General features: G+C 41.0%; 1 protein-coding gene across 3 annotated transcripts in view; it reads right to left on the bottom strand.

Annotated features, from left to right (window-relative positions):
- GAS6 (growth arrest specific 6) overlaps positions 1–21,272 on the bottom strand; it is a 40,381-nt gene that overhangs the window by 7,809 nt on the left and 11,300 nt on the right. For 2 of the 3 annotated variants that reach the window (XR_009746812.1, XM_061472679.1), the window contains exons 3-11: positions 18,880–18,904; positions 18,033–18,095; positions 14,096–14,218; positions 12,435–12,554; positions 9,804–9,929; positions 7,119–7,240; positions 6,267–6,385; positions 5,681–5,870; positions 468–632 (exon numbers count right to left, since the gene is read on the bottom strand). Coding sequence is in view for 2 of the 3 variants with exons in the window: in XM_061472679.1 (XP_061328663.1) it covers positions 468–632; positions 5,681–5,870; positions 6,267–6,385; positions 7,119–7,240; positions 9,804–9,929; positions 12,435–12,554; positions 14,096–14,218; positions 18,033–18,095; positions 18,880–18,904 (1,053 nt within the window). In the remaining variant the exon portion in view is untranslated. Of the gene's footprint in view, positions 1–467; positions 633–5,680; positions 5,871–6,266; positions 6,386–7,118; positions 7,241–9,803; positions 9,930–12,434; positions 12,555–14,095; positions 14,219–16,622; positions 17,065–18,032; positions 18,096–18,879; positions 18,905–21,272 lie in introns of those variants that run through there. The other variant, XM_061472680.1, reaches the window with a different exon arrangement.

Here is a 21,272-nt window from a genome sequence, read left to right as displayed (position 1 = left end):
TCTTACTAAACTGAAACAGCAAATCCAAGCAGCAAACCTGCGGTACAATATACGTGAAGCACAAACGTTGATCACAACACAGAAAGTGCTCCAGCATTGTTTCCAGACTTAGTGGGTACAGTGGTACCCTCACACAGCTGTGTGTCCACTGACCACCCCAGCGCCACTCAGGGTTTCCAAGCCAGCATGACCACTGGTAATTTTGTCATGTGCTCCAGTTTTGTACGTCCTAATTCTTCAGGCAATGGGTGAGATACATCTCACCCAAACTTAATCAAAAAACACGAGTCTCACCTTTGCTACTTCCTTAGGCTCCCTCTATAGTCAATGGAGACAAAGTTGTATCCAGAAGGTGATAATTCCACCTGTTTCAGGGCAGGCTGAACTGCTATCAGGAAGGACCTGCATTACCCCAAGAGAAGATGAAATCAAGCCCTTCAGGAGTGCAAAACAAGTGCTGTACTTACCGGTAGAATAAGGTCCTTTGTTTTGAAAGGAATGCCTCCTACTGTCAAATTCAGCTGATACAGCCCTTTTTCTAGAGTAAACAGATCCCCTGAGACAGCTATTTTCATAACTGCATCCCTGTTGACCTTTATAACCAAACTTCTTTCGAGTTCTTCAACAGAGATCTGAAAAAGTAAAATTGCAAATAGAATAATTCAGTATAAAAAAGATGTTAATATCTGCAGCCTCAACTAAAGGACAGACAGCACCAGTGAAATCCCCAAGATGGAGAAACATTTTCTGTCCCCAAGCCTCTTTGTCTACCTTTAAAGTTACATCCCGCATTGATATGTAAATCTTTACTCTAGAAAGCAAAGGGTTGCTGTAATGGTGAAGACAGCCCAGCTACTTCAAAACAGCCGCACAAAAATATGAGAGGATTAACTACATGACATTTGGAGGCTGCTTTACACAAAATGTAAATGCAATAAGGAATTATTAATGAGAATCTTCCTATTGCAAATGCATGTGAAAGGAAAAGCTGGAAAGACAGATATCTTTTATTGGATCAGTGGAAGAGAATGCAGAAGCCTTCCAGCCACAGTCTTTGAATATTAACCTCTGAAAAAAGAATGACAGAAGATGTCATTTTTGAGAGAGTAATAAGAATGTGTAATAGGCAATAATTTTTCTCTCAAAAGGTCACTGTAAGTTTTAGCTCCCCATCTCTAACAGCTACTTCCAGGAAGATCCCATCACCACTGAAATTTAAAAAAAGAGAAAATCATCATTTTAATTATGACCAGGCTGCACAGAGAAGCACTATAAAGCAGTCAGCTTGGCAATGGGTGAGGAGATGAAGCACAAAGCTGACATACAGCAAGCTGCTAAACAGCAACATGGATTCTGCTGCCTTGGGACCTGGGTCCTGCTACTGACAGGGTATTCTGTGGCTCTAGCAGAAGACAGCCCTTTTCTTCCTGTAGAGAAGAAGAAAGGAGTGCACCTCTGCTATAACATAATCTTCAGCACAGCACTCCTTCCCACCTACTCACTCTTCACCTGTACAGCTCTGTTCCCTAGGACACCCAGATGCTGCCTCCATCAGTGAGCCACTGTATGGAACCAAGTACCTACTTGAGTGGCTGTTTAGATTTGTTCTTTCCTCTCTCTGCTAGTAGGCCATGTCATGAGCATATCGTTCGCTTTGCATTTTGAGAGCAGCTGTCCCCAAACTGTTTTTATCAATCAGCCATGCTGAGCTCTCACTCTGTGGCTGTAACAAAGGATGGCAGGGTCGAGCAGGTTTATACCTGGATACTCTGTCTGGACTGCAGTCTTCAGTAATGAAGATTAAGTGAATTTGGTAGTTGAAAAGATTATTCAAACTGTCAAACATTTTCTTCTCCTGTGGATTCTAGTACCATCTGGTTTACACTGCTAAAACACCGTTTACACCTGGCATGTTGCTCTCTGCTGTATCCTACAGGACATGAATTTATTTGTCTGAAGCTTGCTTGTTTAAGTGGCAACTACACCTCACATGGAGTCACACAGGTCAGTCTCAAACAGGCTTTTTTTGGGCATTGGCAGGCTGTTCTCTCAGTGGGTGAGAACAGAAGACCACAGGTCCTGGCAGCCACAGCCCAGCTACACTGGCTATCTCACTTGGATGTCTCTCGTCAGTGGCACTGTCACCACTGCCCTAATCACTGGGGTATGGAGTGCCACAAGGAGCTGGCACAGCCCATCTCCCTGCTCATTGCACAGATCTTGGGCAGTGGTGGAGCAAACAGGAATGGGGAAAAGCTGGCTCCAGCAATGCCCATACTGTGCTTGTCTGTGAAGAAATCCTGCAACTTTCAGGCCCCCCAAAATTCACTAAAATTTTATTAGATTGTATAGAAAGTAGTAACATGGTAATTTTAACAAATTAGGCCAAGCTCTTAGCTGCTTCTGATCATCAATATAAACAAACCCAAACCAGTGGAAACTTCCATAGGAGAAGGGGTTAATCCCTATGGAAACTCTAAACTCATTCTGGTTTAGGAAACTGCATTCTGTCTGCTTCACACTGCCCTCTGGCAATTTCAGCTTGGGTTCCTTATATCCAATTATATTTAATTGCTGGTGCATCACCATGACATACAAACCAAATGGGGAAGCAGTTCGGTAGTTAACAGGTTGCTCTAATTCCTTCCTTTTGTTGTAAGGAGAAGCCTGCCACAGTGTGCTTGGGGAAATCCACACAAGTTCTTGTAGCTAAGGGTTCCCATATGGTTAGCCATAAGGGCAGATAGCTCTTTGTCTTTTGGATTCATGCCCTGGATAAGTCAGCACACCATCCTGTCTTCTCCTTGCTGAAAGGCAAGTGGGAAGCACTGAAAAGGGATGGGACTAGCAGCAGCCACAGGGTTAATCCCAAATATGAATCTGCTGCTGATTGCTTAACCTTCAATTCTGACATTTAGCAGTGCAGGTAAGTTACTATTTTTGCTAACCATACTGTCCTCAGAGCAGTACTAAACTAACCATTGAAAATAAGACAAAACGGTGACTTTTTTGGAAATGTAAAACAAACAGAAGGCCAATGCTGCATTCTCTGCAATCATGAGTTCATATGTACCACTTCACCCAGCTGGATTACACATGAATAACTACATTACAAGTTTTTCCCAAGGCTTGCTTGTTTCTGTTTTCAATGCTGGGAATGATCATTTTAAAATAGATTAGGAAGGATCAACATCAGAGAGAATGCCAAGGTAGAAATATTGGCCTGAAGTTTTGCAAATGCCTTCATCTTTCTGTAAAAGTACGCAACTTTTACTCAAAAGACCAAAAAACGTACACTGCTGGTGTTTTTTCTCATGTTTTACTTTTAGATAGCTATTGTTTTTTTCATCTGCTGAAAGTTAAATAGTAAAATTACTATTTTCTCACAACTGTTACAAAGTTGTCCCAAGTATCCAAACTCCATTGTTCCAGGTCTAATCAAAACTAAGTATTTAATCCTGTGCATACTGAAGTCCAGACTAAAATTCACAAACTGCATTTGAGTCTGGACTGTGACCTCTAAAGGTTCTTGGGGTTGTGCTTCATGAAAGGTGAGGCTGAAAAGTACGCACAAGTCTATACTGAAAATGAAATGTGTGGCTACATGTTTTATAAACAGAGACAGGTAAAAAAGAGCAACCCCTCCCCACAGGATTTCCGAAATTAAAAGCCATACTGGACAGAGGAAAAAGGAAAAATGAGGGAGGGGGCAAAATGGAGACTAGTGGATCGCTCAGCTGTATAGATTAAATGGCATTTAGAGACAGGGGTGACCCTGGATTTTAAGCAGAAGGAAACAAAGTACCTACAGGACAGAGTCAAGGGATAAGAAACTAGAACAGAGAAAGGAGAAATCACCCCAGCAAGAAAGAAAGCACCCCAGCAATGCAAGCAGCAACCCAAGTCTCTGAGGTGAGTCAACCATGAAGTCAAGAGATGAAAGATTCCTTCTGCCTGCTGCATTCCTCTGTGGGTAAATCCTTCTGCCTTTGGCCAGCATCAGACACAGCATTAACAGCATTAACTCAGAGTGCACTGCTGCAAGAACTCAGCCAGGCAATTTCTTCATTAGGATAGTACCTACGGATAAAAGCCCTGATACTGATGGCTGAGAGAAGACCAATAATTCTTGCCTACTTTTATCATACTGCCTTCTCTCCCTGCAGAAAGCAAGCACAGCCCTTGTTTACCCCATTACTCCTATGTGTTCGAACATTTTTTGTGTTTCTTGATTAAAAAAAATACATTTCAGCTGTCTCCTCAAAACTAACATTGGAAAGTTTGTAATTACATGATAATGAGGTCTGGCACTTAGCAAGTATGTTATGCTCCCATGTTAAATGGTTTACCTTGGTAACGACTGTTTTTTGTGACTCCCAAGTCACCCCAGTGTCATCAGTGCTGCTTCTCACAATTTTCATCTCCATCCTCTCTGTGCAGGCAATCAGAATTGCCATATTTCAAATCAGCAGAACAAATCTTACAACAAATTCAGTAAGAAGTGGCTTGAGGCTATTCCTGCCTGTAAAGATCCAGCATGTCATACATTTTATCTACAGCTTTGCTGAATCTTTATAGCTCTCCATTTGAAATCTAAATTTGTTTCACTGACAGCAAAGGAACTGAATTAAACATCACCTCGTTTGCTGAAAACATTACCAAATGTCAGTAGTTGACAGTGAATTCACTCAACGACTTCTTTACTTATTCATTAGAAACAAAATTTTCCCACCTTGCTCTTTTCCTTAATGCATAATTCTGATTTTTTTTATTTTTTTTTACACAGAAAATTCTTCAGTTACCAGTATCTGTATTTGTCTCTCATGTGAGTTTACTCAGAATTTCCCACCCATTCCCCAAGATGCACATCAATTTAAAAGTCAAAAGATCTAATTTAATTAAGTAAAACGAAAGGAAAGGAAAAGGCAGAACTGAAGAGGCATATATAAATTGCAAGTATCTACTGTAGTTCATACTACAGGATGCTTTTCATGATCCTGTCACAAATGGTAGTACCCATGATGCTTCCAGAATCACCAGGAAATGTTCTGTGAGAGTGTCAAAGAGCATGAATCCTTACAAGCTCCAAGATGCACAGCATCTTGAGATTGCTCGAATTGTGTTATTAGTAAATAGAGAGGTTCTAATAGACCTCAAATTTCCCTAACAAGGGAAATAGTCTATTTTGTGTATAAACAAGCCAAAAGACTTTAAAAAAGGATAGGGTAGGTTAAGAGACTTGCCAAGTCTGAGCCCTGTGACTAAACAAACAAACAGATGAATAAACAAAAGCAATCATACAAACACCCTTTGAAACTTCCTTAAAATAACAGCTGGAGTTCCTTCCCTCTTACTATCTTTCAACCCTCACACGGAAGGCATCTTCTCAAACTCATGTGAAGTCAGCTGAGCACTGCTGTGTCTCAAAGTCACTGTGTCTACTACGGTTGCGCAAATTAGTGATGCAATCTAGCTTATAATGCATATAATGTGTAATTCAATTTATTAAGAAAAATATCCCACTCTCACCTTCGAATGTATAATGTACTGGCATGCATCGAATGGATAGGCATGTTGGAAAAGCATCTCCTCAAGAATACACAAGGTCTAGCTGCACTTCACAGAGCCCCTCAAGAACAAGCCAAGAAAGGATAAGATGTCAGCAGTGGTCTGGACTCACCGTTTGCCACATGCCATGGTTGATAACTGGTCCACTGCTGGTCACGCGGCCTATCCCATTGTATTTCAGCTGCAGTTCTAGCCGTCCTTTGCGCAAAGCCAACACTACCCATGTGCTGTCTTGATGGCCTCCAGCAAAGAAAAGGATACCTTCAGGATCAAAGGTTCTAAAGTCGAACTCAGCCACAAGTCTGACCGCACAGGTGCCAAGAAATAAATTAGTTACGCAGAGTTCAAAAACCACAAAATACTTTCCATACAGATAGCATCAACTCTAGCAGTTACAAAGCTCTGTTAAAACACACTAGCTTTTAATGCACTCCTGAAAGACTTAAGTTGTGAAGTCAGGTTTTAAAATAGCATCAACAATAAAGAATACATTACTATACTTCGGCAATTACCCTAGGAGCTCTGTGGTCAAGGCTGCCTTTCTCAATTACTAGTTTGGGTAATGTTTTGCCTTACAGGACTCCATAATCCAAACAAATAACGATGATGACAGGACTAATTGTTACTGTAACAACTTAACTCCATTGCACGCATTAAGCCAGATGGTGCATTTGACTGTCATTCTAAATTGTCCTCACCTCGTCAGTTGTTTCCTTTTGAAGCGCAGCCTGATGACAGGAGCGCCGCTGAACATCCTCCCCAGGTACATAGATTTAGCACTTTTTCCAGCAGCAAATGGCACACATGGTATTATGTTCTATAATCAAAACATATTTTTGAGTTTTCTCCTCACACAGCAGAAATAGAATCACAGAGTATGCCTCCTCTTTTTTTCTCATTCAGTTGCTATTCACATAGTAGGTTAGGGCATCTTAATGTTTATATTCTCAATGTACAGTTGTTTTGGCACTGAGAACATTTCCTCTTTCCTTCCCTCCTCCCCCCTATCTGCCTTGGAGGAATGTTTTCCTGCTGCAAAATGAAATCATACTCATAAGGTACAGCACAAAGTTTCTACTGCAGCATCATGCCCGCCACAAAACATATGCTAAGAACTTGCTGTTGGTTGTTTACTGCAGAGGCAGCTTGTGCCACTGAAGCCCATCCACCCCAAATGCTTGGAGAAGAAAAACATTAAGAGCCAAGTGTTGGTCCATAACTTACACCATCCCCCCTGAGACCTTCACACTGTCCTACTGGGTCTAAATCAGAAAAGCTTGTGCAGCCATAGCAAAACAGAGGGTGACACAGCTATCACTGGCATGCTCTTTCTGGAACGGGGACAGGAGGAGCCTGAGAAGAGAGACTTTCAGAAGGAAATTTCTTTTCAGGAGAACTACTGTCACCAGCTCACATGACTTTGCCAATATGATACTCTCCTGCTGGTCACTCAGCTTAGATGGCTTTGGTCCAGAGCTTCATCAGTTATTCTTAACTGCAATGTAAAATAAAGGGCTGTTCTGCAGTTACAGCAATGAAGACCAACATACCTCACAGGTATTCATGTCCTGGGAAAGTTTCACTCCCCCTCTGCCATCGCAATGACAGGTATAACTTCCTGGCAAGTTGACACAGGTCTGTTCACAGAGCTTCTCTTCACATTCATTTATATCTACACAAAACCAGCAAGTAAGAGAGGAGAAAACACCAAGTTTGTCTAAACATGAATCATCTGAGTGAAAAAAAAAACATTATCAGTGCTGTTTTGTCGCACCTGTCATTTGAGCATGGCCAAGTGCTCTGTAGCCAGTACTTACCCTGTGCTGTATCTTTATAGGAGGGAAGGGTTAGAATTAGCATCTGCACAAATTTGTTTTCACAGACAGATTCCAGCTGCCCAAATATACACAGCAAGCCAGTGGGAAGGCTGGAAGCAGAGCAACTCCTTGTCTGCTGGTGCAGAGCCCTGGCCTCTTAACTTCTAGACAAAACCTCCTCCCTTCATGCCCTTCATGCCCCTTCTGGTATGCCTGCGCTGACTGGTTCCTGGTCCTTCAACTCAGGTTCAACTTAAGGACTGCTTGCTTCATTGCTACTCAGCAGCTGGATCCTCAACAAAGTAAAAGCTGAATTTCTCATTCATTATTTTCTCTTTTTTTTTTTTCCCTTTTTTTTTTTTTTTTTTGGTGTTTGCTTTGTTTTTATCCTCTCACAAACAAATGTAGGAAAACAAATCCTGATGGCCCACAGGGATCTCTTCAGGCAGAGATAAACACTTACAGGCCGGTAGGGCTGGGTGGCTTGTAATTCAAGTCATTATATTAACTTAGACAAAAGGCAGGGAACAGTGCTAGTTTTGGAACACTTTCAAAACTTACTCGGTTGAGAAAGCTTGCAGGCAGTGTAGCCAGCAGAACTGTGCATGGTTCCAATGCATATTAAAGTCCTAGTTCAGTGTAATATCACAAGACGGGTTTTGAAAGAACAACAGCTACTGCTCTGTACCTTTTCTTGTCCTACAAAGAGAGACAGCAACATGCACAGAAGCTTCTGAGCTTCTACCAGATCTTGTATTTGTCATATATTCAAGAAACCTCAGTACTCTGGCTCATACAGCTGGATTCAAGTCATCAAAAATGACTGTAAACTCAATGAACTCAAGGATATACGTTTTCAAGAAGGGGAAAATGAATGACCCAGGGAATTACAGACCAGTCAGTCTCACCTCTGTGCCTGGCAAAATCTTGGAGCAGATTCTCCTGGATGGCATGCTAAGGCACATGAAAATCAACAAGGTGCTTGGTGACAGCCAGCATGGCTTCACTAAGGGGAAATCCTGCCTGACCAATTTGGTGGCCTTCTATGATGGGGCTACAGAACTGATGGACAGGGGTAGAGCAGTTGAGGTCATCTACCTGGACTTGTGTAAAGCGTTCGACACAGTCCCACACGACATCCTTGTCTCTAAATTGGAGAGACATCAAATTGATGGATGGACCACTCGGTGGATAAAGAACTGGCTGGATGGCCGCACACAAAGAGTTGTGGTCAATGGCTCAATGTGCAGCTGGAGACCAGTAACAAGTGGCGTCCCTCAGGGATCGGTGTTGGGACTGGTCTTGTTCAACATCTTTGTCACTGACACGGACAGTGGGATTGAGTGCGCCCTCAGCAAGTTTGCCGATGACACCAAGCTGTGTGGTTCGGTTGATACCCTGGAGGGAAGGAATGCCATCCAGAGGGACCTTGACACACTTGAGAGGTGGGCTGATGCCAACCTCATGAGGTTTAACCATGCCAAGTGCAAGGTCCTACACCTGGGTCGGAGCAATCCCAGGCACAGCTACAGGTTGGGCAGAAAAGAGATTCAGAGCAGCCCTGCCGAGAAGGACTTGGGGGTGTTGGTTGATGAGAAAATGAACATGAGCTGGCTTCAGTGCGCTTGCAGCCCAGAAAGCCAACTGTATCCTGGGCTGCATCAAAAGGAGCGTGACCAGCAGGTCGAAGGAGGTGATCCTGCCCCCCTACTCTGCTCTTGTGAGACCTCACTTGGAGTATTGTGTGCAGTTCTGGTGTCCTCAACATAAAAAGGACATGGAACTATTGGAACAAGTCCAGAGAAGGGCCACGAGGATGATCAGGGGACTGGAGCACCTCCCGTATGAAGACAGGCTGAGAAAGTTGGGGCTGTTCAGCCTGGAGAAGAGAAGGCTGCGTGGAGACCTCAGAGCAGCCTTCCAGTATCTGAAAAGGGCATAGAGGGATGCTGGGGAGGACTCTTCATTAGGGACTGTATTGACAGGACAAGAGGTAACGGGTTAAAACTTAAACAGGGGAAGTTTAGATTGGATATAAGAAGGAAATTCTTTCCTGTTAGGGTGGTGAGGCACTGGAATGGGTTGCCCAGGGAGGTTGTGAATGCTCTATCCCTGGCAGTGTTCAAGACCAGGTTGGACGAGGCCTTGGGTGATATGATTTAGCGTAAGGTGTCCCTGCCCACGGCAGGGGGGTTGGAACTAGATGATCTAAAGGTCCTTTCCAACCCTAACTATTCTATGATTCTATGATGACTACAAACTGCAAACTTACAGCTACAGAAAGGGAACAGAAGACCAGTGTGTAAGCAAGATTTTTGTTATGAAAAGCTTTTACTGAAGTCTGAAATGAAATTTCTGGGGTCTTACAGCTTTGAATCATGCAATAAATGCTAACATGGTGTTATTTTATGACCTTACCTTGACAAGTCTTTTTCACATCATCATACTTGTAGCCTTCATCACAAAGACATTCGTATGAACTTATTAAATTTTTACAATGAGCTTCTCCACAGATGTCTGCTGATGCTGTGCATTCATCTATGTCTGCAAAACAAGCAATTAAACAACATGACTTCAGAAGAGTGTAATCACTTCGTGTTCCCACACTGGAGTGGGCTCAGGGTCAAGAGAGCCCTTTGTTATTTTGGTAACTAAAAAAGACAGTATCTTTAAGACTACCTTTAGGGGTACCTAGCTATAGGAAGTGACTTGAGGCTTTCAAAAGTAGTTGGTCTTTCTTTCACAGTATCACAGTATCACAGTATGCTAGAGATTGGAAGGGACCTCGAAAGATCATCTAGTCCAATCCCCCTGCCGGAGCAGGAACACCTAGATAATGTTACACAGGAATGCGTCCAGGCGGGTTTTGAATGTCTCCAGGGAAGGAGACTCCACAACCTCCCTGGGCAGCCTGTTCCAGTGTTCCATCACCCTCACTGAGAAGAAGTTTCTTCTCAAGTTTAAGTGGAACCTCTTGTGTTCCAGTTTGTACCCATTACCCCTTGTCCTATCATTGTTTGCCACTGAGTAGAGCCTGGCTCCATCCTCATGACACTCCCCCTTTATATATTTATAGACACTTATAAGGTCCCCCCTCAGTCTCCTCTTCTCCAAACTATAGCTTATATAACTTATAACTTTCTTGAAGCCATTAACCACTACTTGAAAAATCAATGCAAAGCAAGCCAGGAGAATAGCTGTAAAACAGAACAACTCCCACAAAACCAAAAAGCCCCACTCCATTCAGGGGCAGAAAACAGAGATTGAAAAAGCTGCAAACAGAAAAAAAAGCAGGAACCGAGGAACAGCAAGTATGCATTTTACCTAAACACAGAAGGAACATGCAGCCTGTGGAGCATCAGAGATTTCTCTTCTCCTTCCTCAGACAGGCAAACAGTAATTTTTCATGTATTCACAAAACTAAGGTCTAAACCTTCTGATCTGTAGTGGCAAAGGGGAATTGAAGCAGCCCAATTTGTCAGAGAACAAGTCATGATCTTAAGGTCCCTTCCAACCCTAACTGTTCTATGATTCTATGTCTGAGAGATGTTGTGGGCTTTCACCATGAAGGCAGGCAGTAGGATGGAACTGGAGGACGATAAAAACAAATAAGTGTTTTTCTAACATTTTAACTAATACCCAGCAAAATCCTGGTGTTGACAAAACATATGCAGTGTACTGAGAGTTTAATATTTACTTTTGCTTTCCAGGACATGTTAAAACTACAATTACATGTTCCATGCATGAGTGAACTGGCCGATGGTAGTCTATTTAGTATGCTATGTAACGTAGTCTAAAAATCAACAGACAAAACTTAACTTTTTGGTATGTGCACATAATGACAGGAATAAATCTGAAAGAAAACTGAAATGCAATGATAAATCTCAGCTAGCATTAACCACAGCTGACAGTAACGTCACAAACAGAGGGTCACATGTTGAAGCTGCAGAATGCTTATACACTATGTTCACAGTGCTCTAGTAGACAGCACTAGGGTATTATACAAATATATATACATATAAAACCAAATGTAATTATGAGCCCACTCTCTGTCCACCTGCCCATGCCAACTGGCACCAGAGGACAATTCAAAAGTGGGGCTGGCTCTTCTAAGTAGCTGCTGCCATTAGAAAGGAATATCATGTAATCTACAGAGTTGTCACTTTTCACAGTGGAAGTGACAGAAATAAAATAAATAAAATTTATTTATGTAAAGTGACAGAAATAAAATCCTGATTTGTGTGTTTTTGCTGGTAGCATTAATGATGTTGTTCAGATCAGGTATGTAAACTGTGTACAAGTGTGTCATCACATCCATCTATAGAAGGTACATACACAGACTTGCCTGTTTCTTCATGAGATGCACATACCTTTAACAGCCATCTGTGATCATTAACGAGTCTGCCTCAGCATGCTGTTTCTTAACACTTTTAAAATCTCAGTTGCTCAAGTTTTGGTTATGTAAATTCATTCTGCAGTTTCAATCAAATACTTCAGATCCTCACTTTCTGTTCTCAGCTGCTAGGTAAAATAGCTGCCAACCTTCACTAGGGCCTTTCTACAGCTATTAATATTCAGTTGCAGTGAATTTATCCATCTGCACTATCTGAATTCATTAGCTGCTGCATATATCCAAATTTAGAAAGTAAAATAAGAAACATACAAAAGAAAAACAAATGGTTTGTATACTACAACAGCATGAGACTGGAAAGAATCATAACAACGCATTTGGCTAGCCCCTCTCTCAATGTCAGGATGAGTACCGATTGGCTAAACCAACTTAGCACAATCCAAGCCACAAATCCTCTGTGAATCACGCCTGTGTTATGATATTGGCAAGTAGCATGGTGTGAGCATGGTGTGACTGCTGACAAGCCCAGGCATGTAGCATTGGCTGGAGCACCCAGCTAAGAGGAGCTACCAGCAAGTCTCTGGTAGCTGGGGTAGGGACTAGAACAGGGCTGCTCAGTGCTACCCAGCTCTCAGAAATGAGAGTCACAAGTCACTAAGCATCCACTGAAGCAAACTGAGAGGCCCATTAAAGCTTACCTTCACAGGTTTTGCTGTCTTTAAGAGTGTAACCACTGAGGCATGAACAACGGTAGCTGCCAAGCTTGTTGAGGCAGAGCTGGTTACAGCCACCATTCTGTGTTCTGCATTCATCAATATCTACATCAAAAAAAAGTGTCACAGTCAGCTTTTCACCTCTGTAAATCATCTGCAGGGTGAGAATGGGATAGGTGTTGGGGAAGAGAAAGACCAAACAAGAAACACTGTTACACCTGCAACATGATGGTTACAAAAAGCACAGAGATTTCATTCAAACACTTCAAGAAAGTTAGCTTCAAGTTCATTTAACAAAAAAAAAGACCGAAGGAACTGTAGTTGAGTATCTCCTTCACAGCTCTAAGAATGCAGAAGAGTATCATCAGTCACTGTTTAGAAAAGCAAACTAATTATAACTAATGTATTTTATATCATAACTAACTTTTAAAATTATACTCTGACCAATAAGTTCAGGATGAAAGCTTTAAATAAAACAAGAACACTAAATCCTTACTACTACAGAACTCATGAGAAGACGAAAAACTTCAAGTTCACAGCTATTGAGCACTGTCACCTAAACCATGCTCCAGAGAAATTCACAGCAAAAGCCTGTTGGATCCAGAAGAGCCTGTATTACACCACTGATCTGCCTTACCTGCTCATTATATCCTGCTTGTATATGGACTCAGGAGATAGCTGATGGGTAGAACAACACATTTCATGCCATTTTATAAGAAAAAAAAAGGGGATATGCTTCAGACTAATCAGCTGCTGAGCTCTCAAAGCTGACTGTATACTGATCAGCCAACTGTCTCAAACGCTTAAATATACTGCTTGTGAGGGATCCTATCATCTCCCCACAATATTTACATCAGAAGGAAAGGCTTTGACTCTCCTGCTGTTTTTGTTGCCACAATTCTGGACTGGCTGAATGTGATTTCTGGCAATAACTTCATATTGGAAGGCAGAAAAGCAGTGGCCCTAACAGGAAACCCTGCAGGCAGAGAATTAAAAAGGAACCAGAAAACAAAGGGAGGGAAGATAACTTCAGTATTTCATAAGAGAATAGAGAAAATCCCTCTGGGGGCCGGGAACTTCTTGCACAAATAGTTTCTGCCTGAACATTCTCTTAGGAGGTGGTCCAAATACACACTGGAATTAAGTGGATGTGGAATAAGGTCCTATTAGCAAGGAGGCTTTAGCAGATTACTTTCACTGGTTTGTGTATCATCAGACTCAGACCCCAACTTGACTGCTGAAAGTCACTATTCCCATTGCAGGCATGCCAGAAAGGAAGATGGGCCAGCTTCTCCGTCTCTGGAGTCTGTGATCTGTCACATCAGGATTCACAGCAGCAGCTGTTGTAGTTTTGCTTGAAAAGCCACTACAACTCTACTTCTGCTGTCTCTTTCAGAGGGGTGACACAGAAAGTTGAAGCATAACTTCTTAGGGTACCTTGCCAAGACCAAGCTGAGTTCTATTAATGTCTAAAAATGTTGATGTGAAAGAGTTACCTGATTCACAGACAATAAAAACATGAGCAGCATGCAATCCAGGTTCAGTTCTGTGACTTTCAAATTGCGCAGTATCAGTGACCATTTGAGAAAATCACAAAACCCAATACATGTTTGTTACAAGTATAAAAGATAATGAAACCCAATTACCTTTTTCACATGTTTTTCCCTGCCAGCCATGCTTGCATTCACAATAGAAGTCCCCCTTGAGATCTTCGCATTTGACAGTCCCCTCTTTGTGACAAGGATCAGGAGAACACTGGTTTGGCAAATCTGATTTATATAAGGAATAAAAAGCACAAGTAAACAAAATGAGAACAATACATTGAAGTTACTAACAACTGGGTGTTTTACTCTCATTAAAAGTCAGGAAGCTTAAACAGTAATGGGGAATTACTACCAGAAATACTCACACCTGGCAAAACGAGAAGCTAATTCTTAGTGCTCACATGCTGAACAAGCTGTGCCAGGAATTTTGTAGAGCACATACAGTGGAATTCATTTCATTGCAAAAGGGAATGAGCTACCACCCTGTATCTGAGGGGCACACCCTGAAAGAAGCAACTCAAAGTAGCTTGTTTTTAAGAAAGTTAATTTCACACTCCCTACTTTGGAGAAAATACAAAGCAGGTAGCAACTAAAGTAATAAGTGCTCAAGATAGGATGAGTTTGCTTTTAAATTACTCCCAGTAGTTCAACTGAGGATCTTACCAGGGCTGATAGATTTATGGCTAGCAAAGGTTTATACCTGAAATTTTTGTCAGAGCTGTCCAATTCAGGCTTTTTTATTGCGTAGAATGAGAATAAAAAAAGGAAAGACCAATGTGTTAACAGCATAAGAATGGCAAACCACTAATCCAGTTTACAGACACCACACTGGATTTTCTCCATAGAAAAGCAGCAAGAGGACGGTCGCCATACTTTGGGGAGGACTGGAGGAACAAATATCAAATTATCAAGTAACTGTTCAACAAACGGACATCACTTTTCCAAATTTACCTACCCACCTAGCTATAAAACACCCAGGGACAGTGCTTGGCAGAGATAGCTAAAGGAAGCGTAAGGGAATACCCTTGTCCCAACAAAAAGGAGGCCAGGCCACACAAAAGAAAACACAGCTACATGGGCTGTCTGAACATACACCTGCCAGAATACCTCCCAATACATCACTGCCCAGACAATACACTGCTGGAGGTGGAGAAGTCGGGGAAGGACAGGGAAGGTTAAGGCAGAGTAAGCTCTAATCAGCATCTTTCTTTTCCTAGACAGACCAAAATTTGTATACTGTAAACAGAATGGTTTAGGTATAGTAAGCCAAGTTTGGAAGCAGCACAATCTAAGCCTCCCAGACATGGCAGTGTTTTCAAAGTCACTTGATAAGGAAAACAAGTCAATAGGGTTATGCATGACTTATCTGGTATATCCTCAAGATTCTGATTCTTTCTCTCAAACTGGATTCTGATGTGCCTTGCAGAGCCAGATGGAAGTAATGATGCCCAGGTGAATACCACTCTATCACAGCCCATGGTGAAGGGCAGGAACAACCTCAGACATTTCTATCACAACAACACTGTGCCAGTAGTTTGCTCCTCTTATCATGAGAGCTTGGGAACATGAGGCACAAGCTTATACTCTCCCGGTGGCTTCATAGTTGTGTAATTTTGCCAGCTTCACAGAAGTTGCTCCTGATTTAAATCACCACAAGAGAAAATGAAGCTTTTGTTTCCATTAATTTATGAGACAGATTTTAAAAGTAATGAAGAGCATGACCTTTTAATGTGTTTTGAGCTATTTCTCATAGCACATATATATAGCTCGTAAGTGTGGACAGAATAGAACTACCAGTTCCATTTTTGAAGTCTATGGAAAGAAGGCTTTACCTAAGTACACAGCTTGCTGCTTCCAGTTCATTACTCTGTGCTGCCAATTTACTTTTTGATATTCACAAAATAGTGCAAATTAAAACTTCATCAGGAAAATGATAGGTTGTGAAGGTTATGGCACTCACTATTAAAAAGCAGACACTCATGACCTAACAAAAATCCCATTGTGCTTTTTAAGGTCACATGCAGCCTCATTTAAAAAAAAAATCTGTGGAATTTTCTAGACAAATCCTTAATTCCTGGCTGACAACCTTGCAGATCTGCAGACAAAAGTAGAGGTACCTGTGCGTAAGGTAAGCATCTACCTGCAAAGCAGTTGTCATAAATTCTCATTGCAATAAGTAGAGATCTAGTCAGTCCAACAAACAAAGTCCATAGAATGATTCAGCTCTTCCCAGAGTAGACACAGTTTGGTCAACGGAATCCCCCTAGGTTAACTCTCCACTGATTGTGATGGGAATACTGCTCATGTAGGTACCCATGCTGGAAACACCTGCATCTACCTCTCTGAATCCAGAGCTGAATCCTACTCGTAGCCCTGATCTAAAGATCTTATGAAACTGAGAATCCTCAAATACTCTGCTAAGCTATCTAATTACTGTCACAGTTAAAATTTCTATCCTATTTCTAGTATAAACTAGTCTAGTTGATCATCCTCCAGCCCTTAGATTGTGCAATGTCTTTGCAATGCCAGATTAAAAGAGCCTTCCACTACCCTATTTTGAGAGCAGAAAAGCTGTTAAGAGACAAAATTTAAATGTGTCTTGTGGGCACAGCTTCACATAGCTACAGACCCTTTTGGCAGCATCTGTGAAGAATTAAGAGGCACATTGGAACTGGCCAAGCACAAAGCCTGTCATTCTTCCAAGTGTGTCTCGGGCTCCTTCTCCATTACTTCTCCCATGAATTGACAATGGCTAGCCAAAACTCAGCCATTTTAATACTTTAATGAGAGAAAACATTATAATTTTATTTCCAAACTAGTGCATCTGCAAAGGGCAAAAATCCCTAAAACCAATTATTTAGTTTTCATTTTTTCATCACTATCATTTAGACTTACATTTCTAAAACATTGATTAGCTGTTTGGAGCAAGCGTTCCCAGCTGATAATGTCATTTTCAGCAGAAACTCCTGCCTCTTCACTGTGCCACACACATGAACAAAAGGAAGCATTTAGTCTTACATTCCACTTTGAACTACCTGGCATACCACAGCTGACATGACTACCATAGATTTTAGAATTCTCAAAGGACTCGAACATCTGTAAGTGTTCTGCACTATATGAGGGCAAGTCTTCACATACCACTTACAAACCTTGGAATTCACTCTTCAAAAACTGCTGTAATGAAGTTTATAAACATGAGAGGTTGAGTAAATCCGGATGCTCCTTTGGCAGCACTGGTACAAAGACATAACTAATCAAGATTGTTCACAATGAAGACTGAACCACAGGGGTAAAAATGAAAATAAATGAACACATGTGATTTACTCCCCATGTGAACTGATCTGCTCCCAGAACATTTTTAGAACTTTTATGCAGCTTTATACCTTTAGCACTGCTAAGCTTCAAGAGGGAACTGGGAAGGTATTAGAAGTGTTCATTACATTCTGATCTCTAGTGTTAGCGGCGAACAAATATACCCCTTTCCCCTCTACAAAGATAACAGTTTGACTTCCAAATTGATTTGAACTTGTAAAGGTTGCGGTATTTAAAGCACAGTCACGTGATGCCTGAAACCAATATCCTTGTAAAGAAGCCTGACACAAGCCTGTGTTTGATTTAAAGATTTGGTTTTAAAGTTCCTTAACAGGGGTAAGCTATTAAGGTTCCTATAACAGGGGTACTATTTAAGAGGAAAGACAATGAAAGGCCAAGCATAGGGTATAACATTATGGTAAATCCTATTTTTCATCCCTCTTGCTTTTCAGTTTATTCAGACCTTGGGAAACTGGTGGGAAAGAAATGTTGTGCATCATAAAATACCGAAGCACTGAAACACAGCAGTGAGGTGGTGACAGGTTATAAAAAGGAAAAGATCTTTTTTTGCTGCTCAAATAGGAAAAGTGATGCGGAGTCTCATGCCTACAGAATAGGAAGATCACTACTAAAATACTATCAAAAATGGAGATGGCTGAGCTGGTCCCACTCCTTCAGGTAGAATGAACGAATATTTAACTACAAGATGCAAAACAAAAGTGCTTACTATGAACGCATGTAAGGAAATCAGGACTCCTTGTATACGGCGACCCATATTTCTGAATACAAGCTGAAGAACAGAAAATGAAATTATTATTATTATTATAATGATGACATGGCAGCTGTTCAAAGTGTGTCAAATGATACCTGACCTGCTGATTCATTGAGCAAGGATTTGGAGGATGGAGGCAAAATCGATGCAATTTTATTATCTCCCAGATGCCTTAAAATTCTCAAGTTCACTAAAATATTTTAGCTCGGGTGTACAGTAGAGTTATAAGCCATCTGAGAAGGATGATCACTTAACCAGATGCTACTATGATTCTAAAAGCATGTTAGTAGCTCATCAAATTTGACCAACTAAATCTCTTAAAAAATCTAAAAAGCACATGGACTTTTCTCAAACTGTCAGCATTTGTGATCGTAAGTACTACATATTAAAGGCAAATAAAAACCAGTATGGTGCCATGACTATGATACAGTCAGTAGAGTAAGCCAACGGTTTAATAAGTAAAGGCATGTTTTTATTTTTAAGATAAGGAGATTAGTTAATAGCTGACTTAAAAAGGGAAGATAGAAGAGCTAAAATTATCTACTAAGACATAAATGCAACATCAACATTTTAACATGCAGAAAACACATAAGGATCTCTGTATGCAAATCTATACATAAGTAAAACACACCTCAAAATCACATAAGGAGCTTACAGTCTATCTTAAAAGTTATCAAAGCATGTTTATTGCAATCAGATTCCCATCACTTTCCTTAGCAGAGACTTCAGCTGTGACAAGCTCCAGTGTTAGGCACCAGATACCAGCACTGCCATAAAAGTGCAAGTGAAAGCTGCAACTCACCCAAGTATTTCGGGTAAAAATATTCCTGTAGGAGAAAAAACAAAACAAAAATAAAGATTTGTTTAATAATATTTGCTTTTCTCATCACACTTATTTAAGAGCTGCTGTTAGTTTGGTGGTCTTCACGTGGTAGTCGTTTAACAAGGTCCAAACACCAACAATTTCTTTTTATTCAGAGCCAGAAGTAGCACAGTATCACACATGCATTTTGTCTTTTGAAAAGGAAAGGAACACTAGCTCCAGTCTCCACGTATTTTTTTGACGACGGCTGACCTGGTAAGTGGCAGAGCATGAAGCCACTTGCCCACTATCCAAGAGGTAACGATGCTGATGATGGCATAAGGTAGGGGAAGGAAGAGGAATCTAGAGATAAAACCACAGAGGGAAAGTATGTTTAGTCACTCAGCGCCTCCTTGGATGCACTCTGCTGATGCAGAACACAGGCAGCATGCTAACACTACAACCACTAAAATAAACGGTACTATTTGCTCCTACAACAAGCATCCTACAACTCTAGCAGGACCCATTGCCGTACTGCCCACTCCATCACATCATGGAGACAGACGGTCTGCTCACATCAGGGAATAATGTAAATTTGCAAGTGAAGGGAAATGATATTCATTAATCTCAAACTAGACTGAAAAAGGCATTCCCACTCCTCTTATGGTACATGGCCATGTGTTGCTCTTCCTTACCTTGTGTCAACAAAGCGTAGCTGTACAAGGAGAGCAACAGTTTGCTGCTAGGATATGGATTTAACTTTGCACGTTAGAAAAATATTCAGCTTGGTGAGGCCTTGCCAGTGGCACGATTGCTTGCACCAACACAGAACAACAGCAGGAAAACACAGCCGTGCTGTATGGAAGGGTGGGAGACTGGCCTGAGCTGATCGTTAAACTGCATTCTTAAAAAAAATACAAAAATTCATGGCCAGGAAACAGCATTTCTTTCCAACTTCACTTCATACCAGATCTTGTAATGCATAAACACTAGTTCAAGTGCTGTTAAAATTGTCATTGGGGCATGCAGTGAGGGAAAACTTATGGATTCTATCAGTGTTTATGCCTTTTTTCCTTAAAATGAACCATTTCTCAGCTAATTGTGAAAGCATAATTCTCTTTCCTACAACATGAAAAAATTTCCTATGCCGCTATCTGCAGTGAGACTGGGACAGTAAATACCCTGTATTCGACAAAATTAATTTGGTCTATACCATGTGCAAGATAAGAAACTATTTTATCTTCTCCTCTTATTACAGGTGTTTGGATAAGCTCATGCATATATACAGGCATGTACACACAACAGAAACAGGCACACACCGTGTTTCAATTTGACCCAGATTGTCTAATGCAATCAATTGCATTGCTGTCATTCACCAGAAAAAGCAATTGCTTCTGGCAAATATGCTCCAGTTATTGAAATGCACCATGTAAATATTCAGCCTAAATCATGAAAGCATCAAGAAAGAAGTAGTTTACACTTACTCTGATTTTCAGTTCTGACATGAGGGTAACAGGCTTGGCAACTTCTGGGGTTAAGCTCTGTAGTATGTATCTCTTGGGTTAACAAACTGAGTGAGGAGCTCAGACCTCATTATGAGCCCCTCTTCCTCTTTTATTTTTTAGGTTTATTTTCAGAAAAGACAAGTAAAAAAAAAAATACAGTCAAAATAAATGTAAATCTAAGCAGTCCAAGTACTTAGATGGGTGCCCAGCTGTGCTACAGCCACAAACTGAACTTCAGCCAGTACTCAGGGAGAAAAAGCAGCATGTGATGAAATACTCCAAACATGTTTCTTACTGTTTCCTCTTTATTCAATACACGACACAAAAATGCTCAGACGTGTTTAACCACCAGCAGGATAATCCCGGCACTGGCAAGAACAACTTTTTCTGCACTGACAAGAAATAGAAGTTTTCATATTCATGGCCACCAGCCTAATTGGTTGAAGTCAGTGATGGCTTCATTTTTCACTTGACCTCTGATGAATGAGTTGAGTGCTAGAAAAGTTGCACAGAGTTTACTTTTGAATGAAATATTATGGTAACTAGTTATTTTCATTGCACAAATAACCTTCCAAATGCAAACTGACTGTATATTGATTCAAAGACAGTTGATCAGCAGAAAAGTGAAATTCCAAAACACTGTACCACCACAAGCTTCATTTCACAAGATACATAACAGAGGCAAGTGATTTAAGCAGGAGGCTATTAATAGAAATTTAACCCAAATCTACTTGCTGATCAGAAGCACTTCTCCAGGTCTACAGTTCCTGCTGATAATACCACTCTAAAGTAATGTAACATCATCACAGGTTCTAACATCACTTATTCTTGCTTGATTAACTTTTCAGTTTTCTCCATAATTAGTTTTCCTTACAAGAGGTGTCTAGA

Source organism: Pezoporus flaviventris, unplaced genomic scaffold (assembly GCF_033815535.1).
Source record: "Pezoporus flaviventris isolate CSIRO_AGI_PZ_B2104156 unplaced genomic scaffold, CSIRO_AGI_Pfla_v1 ptg000072l, whole genome shotgun sequence".
NCBI classification, from domain to species: Eukaryota; Metazoa; Chordata; class Aves; order Psittaciformes; family Psittacidae; genus Pezoporus; species Pezoporus flaviventris.
The sequence above is the reverse complement of the archived record's forward strand: the minus strand, read 5'-3'. Positions and strand labels throughout refer to the sequence as shown.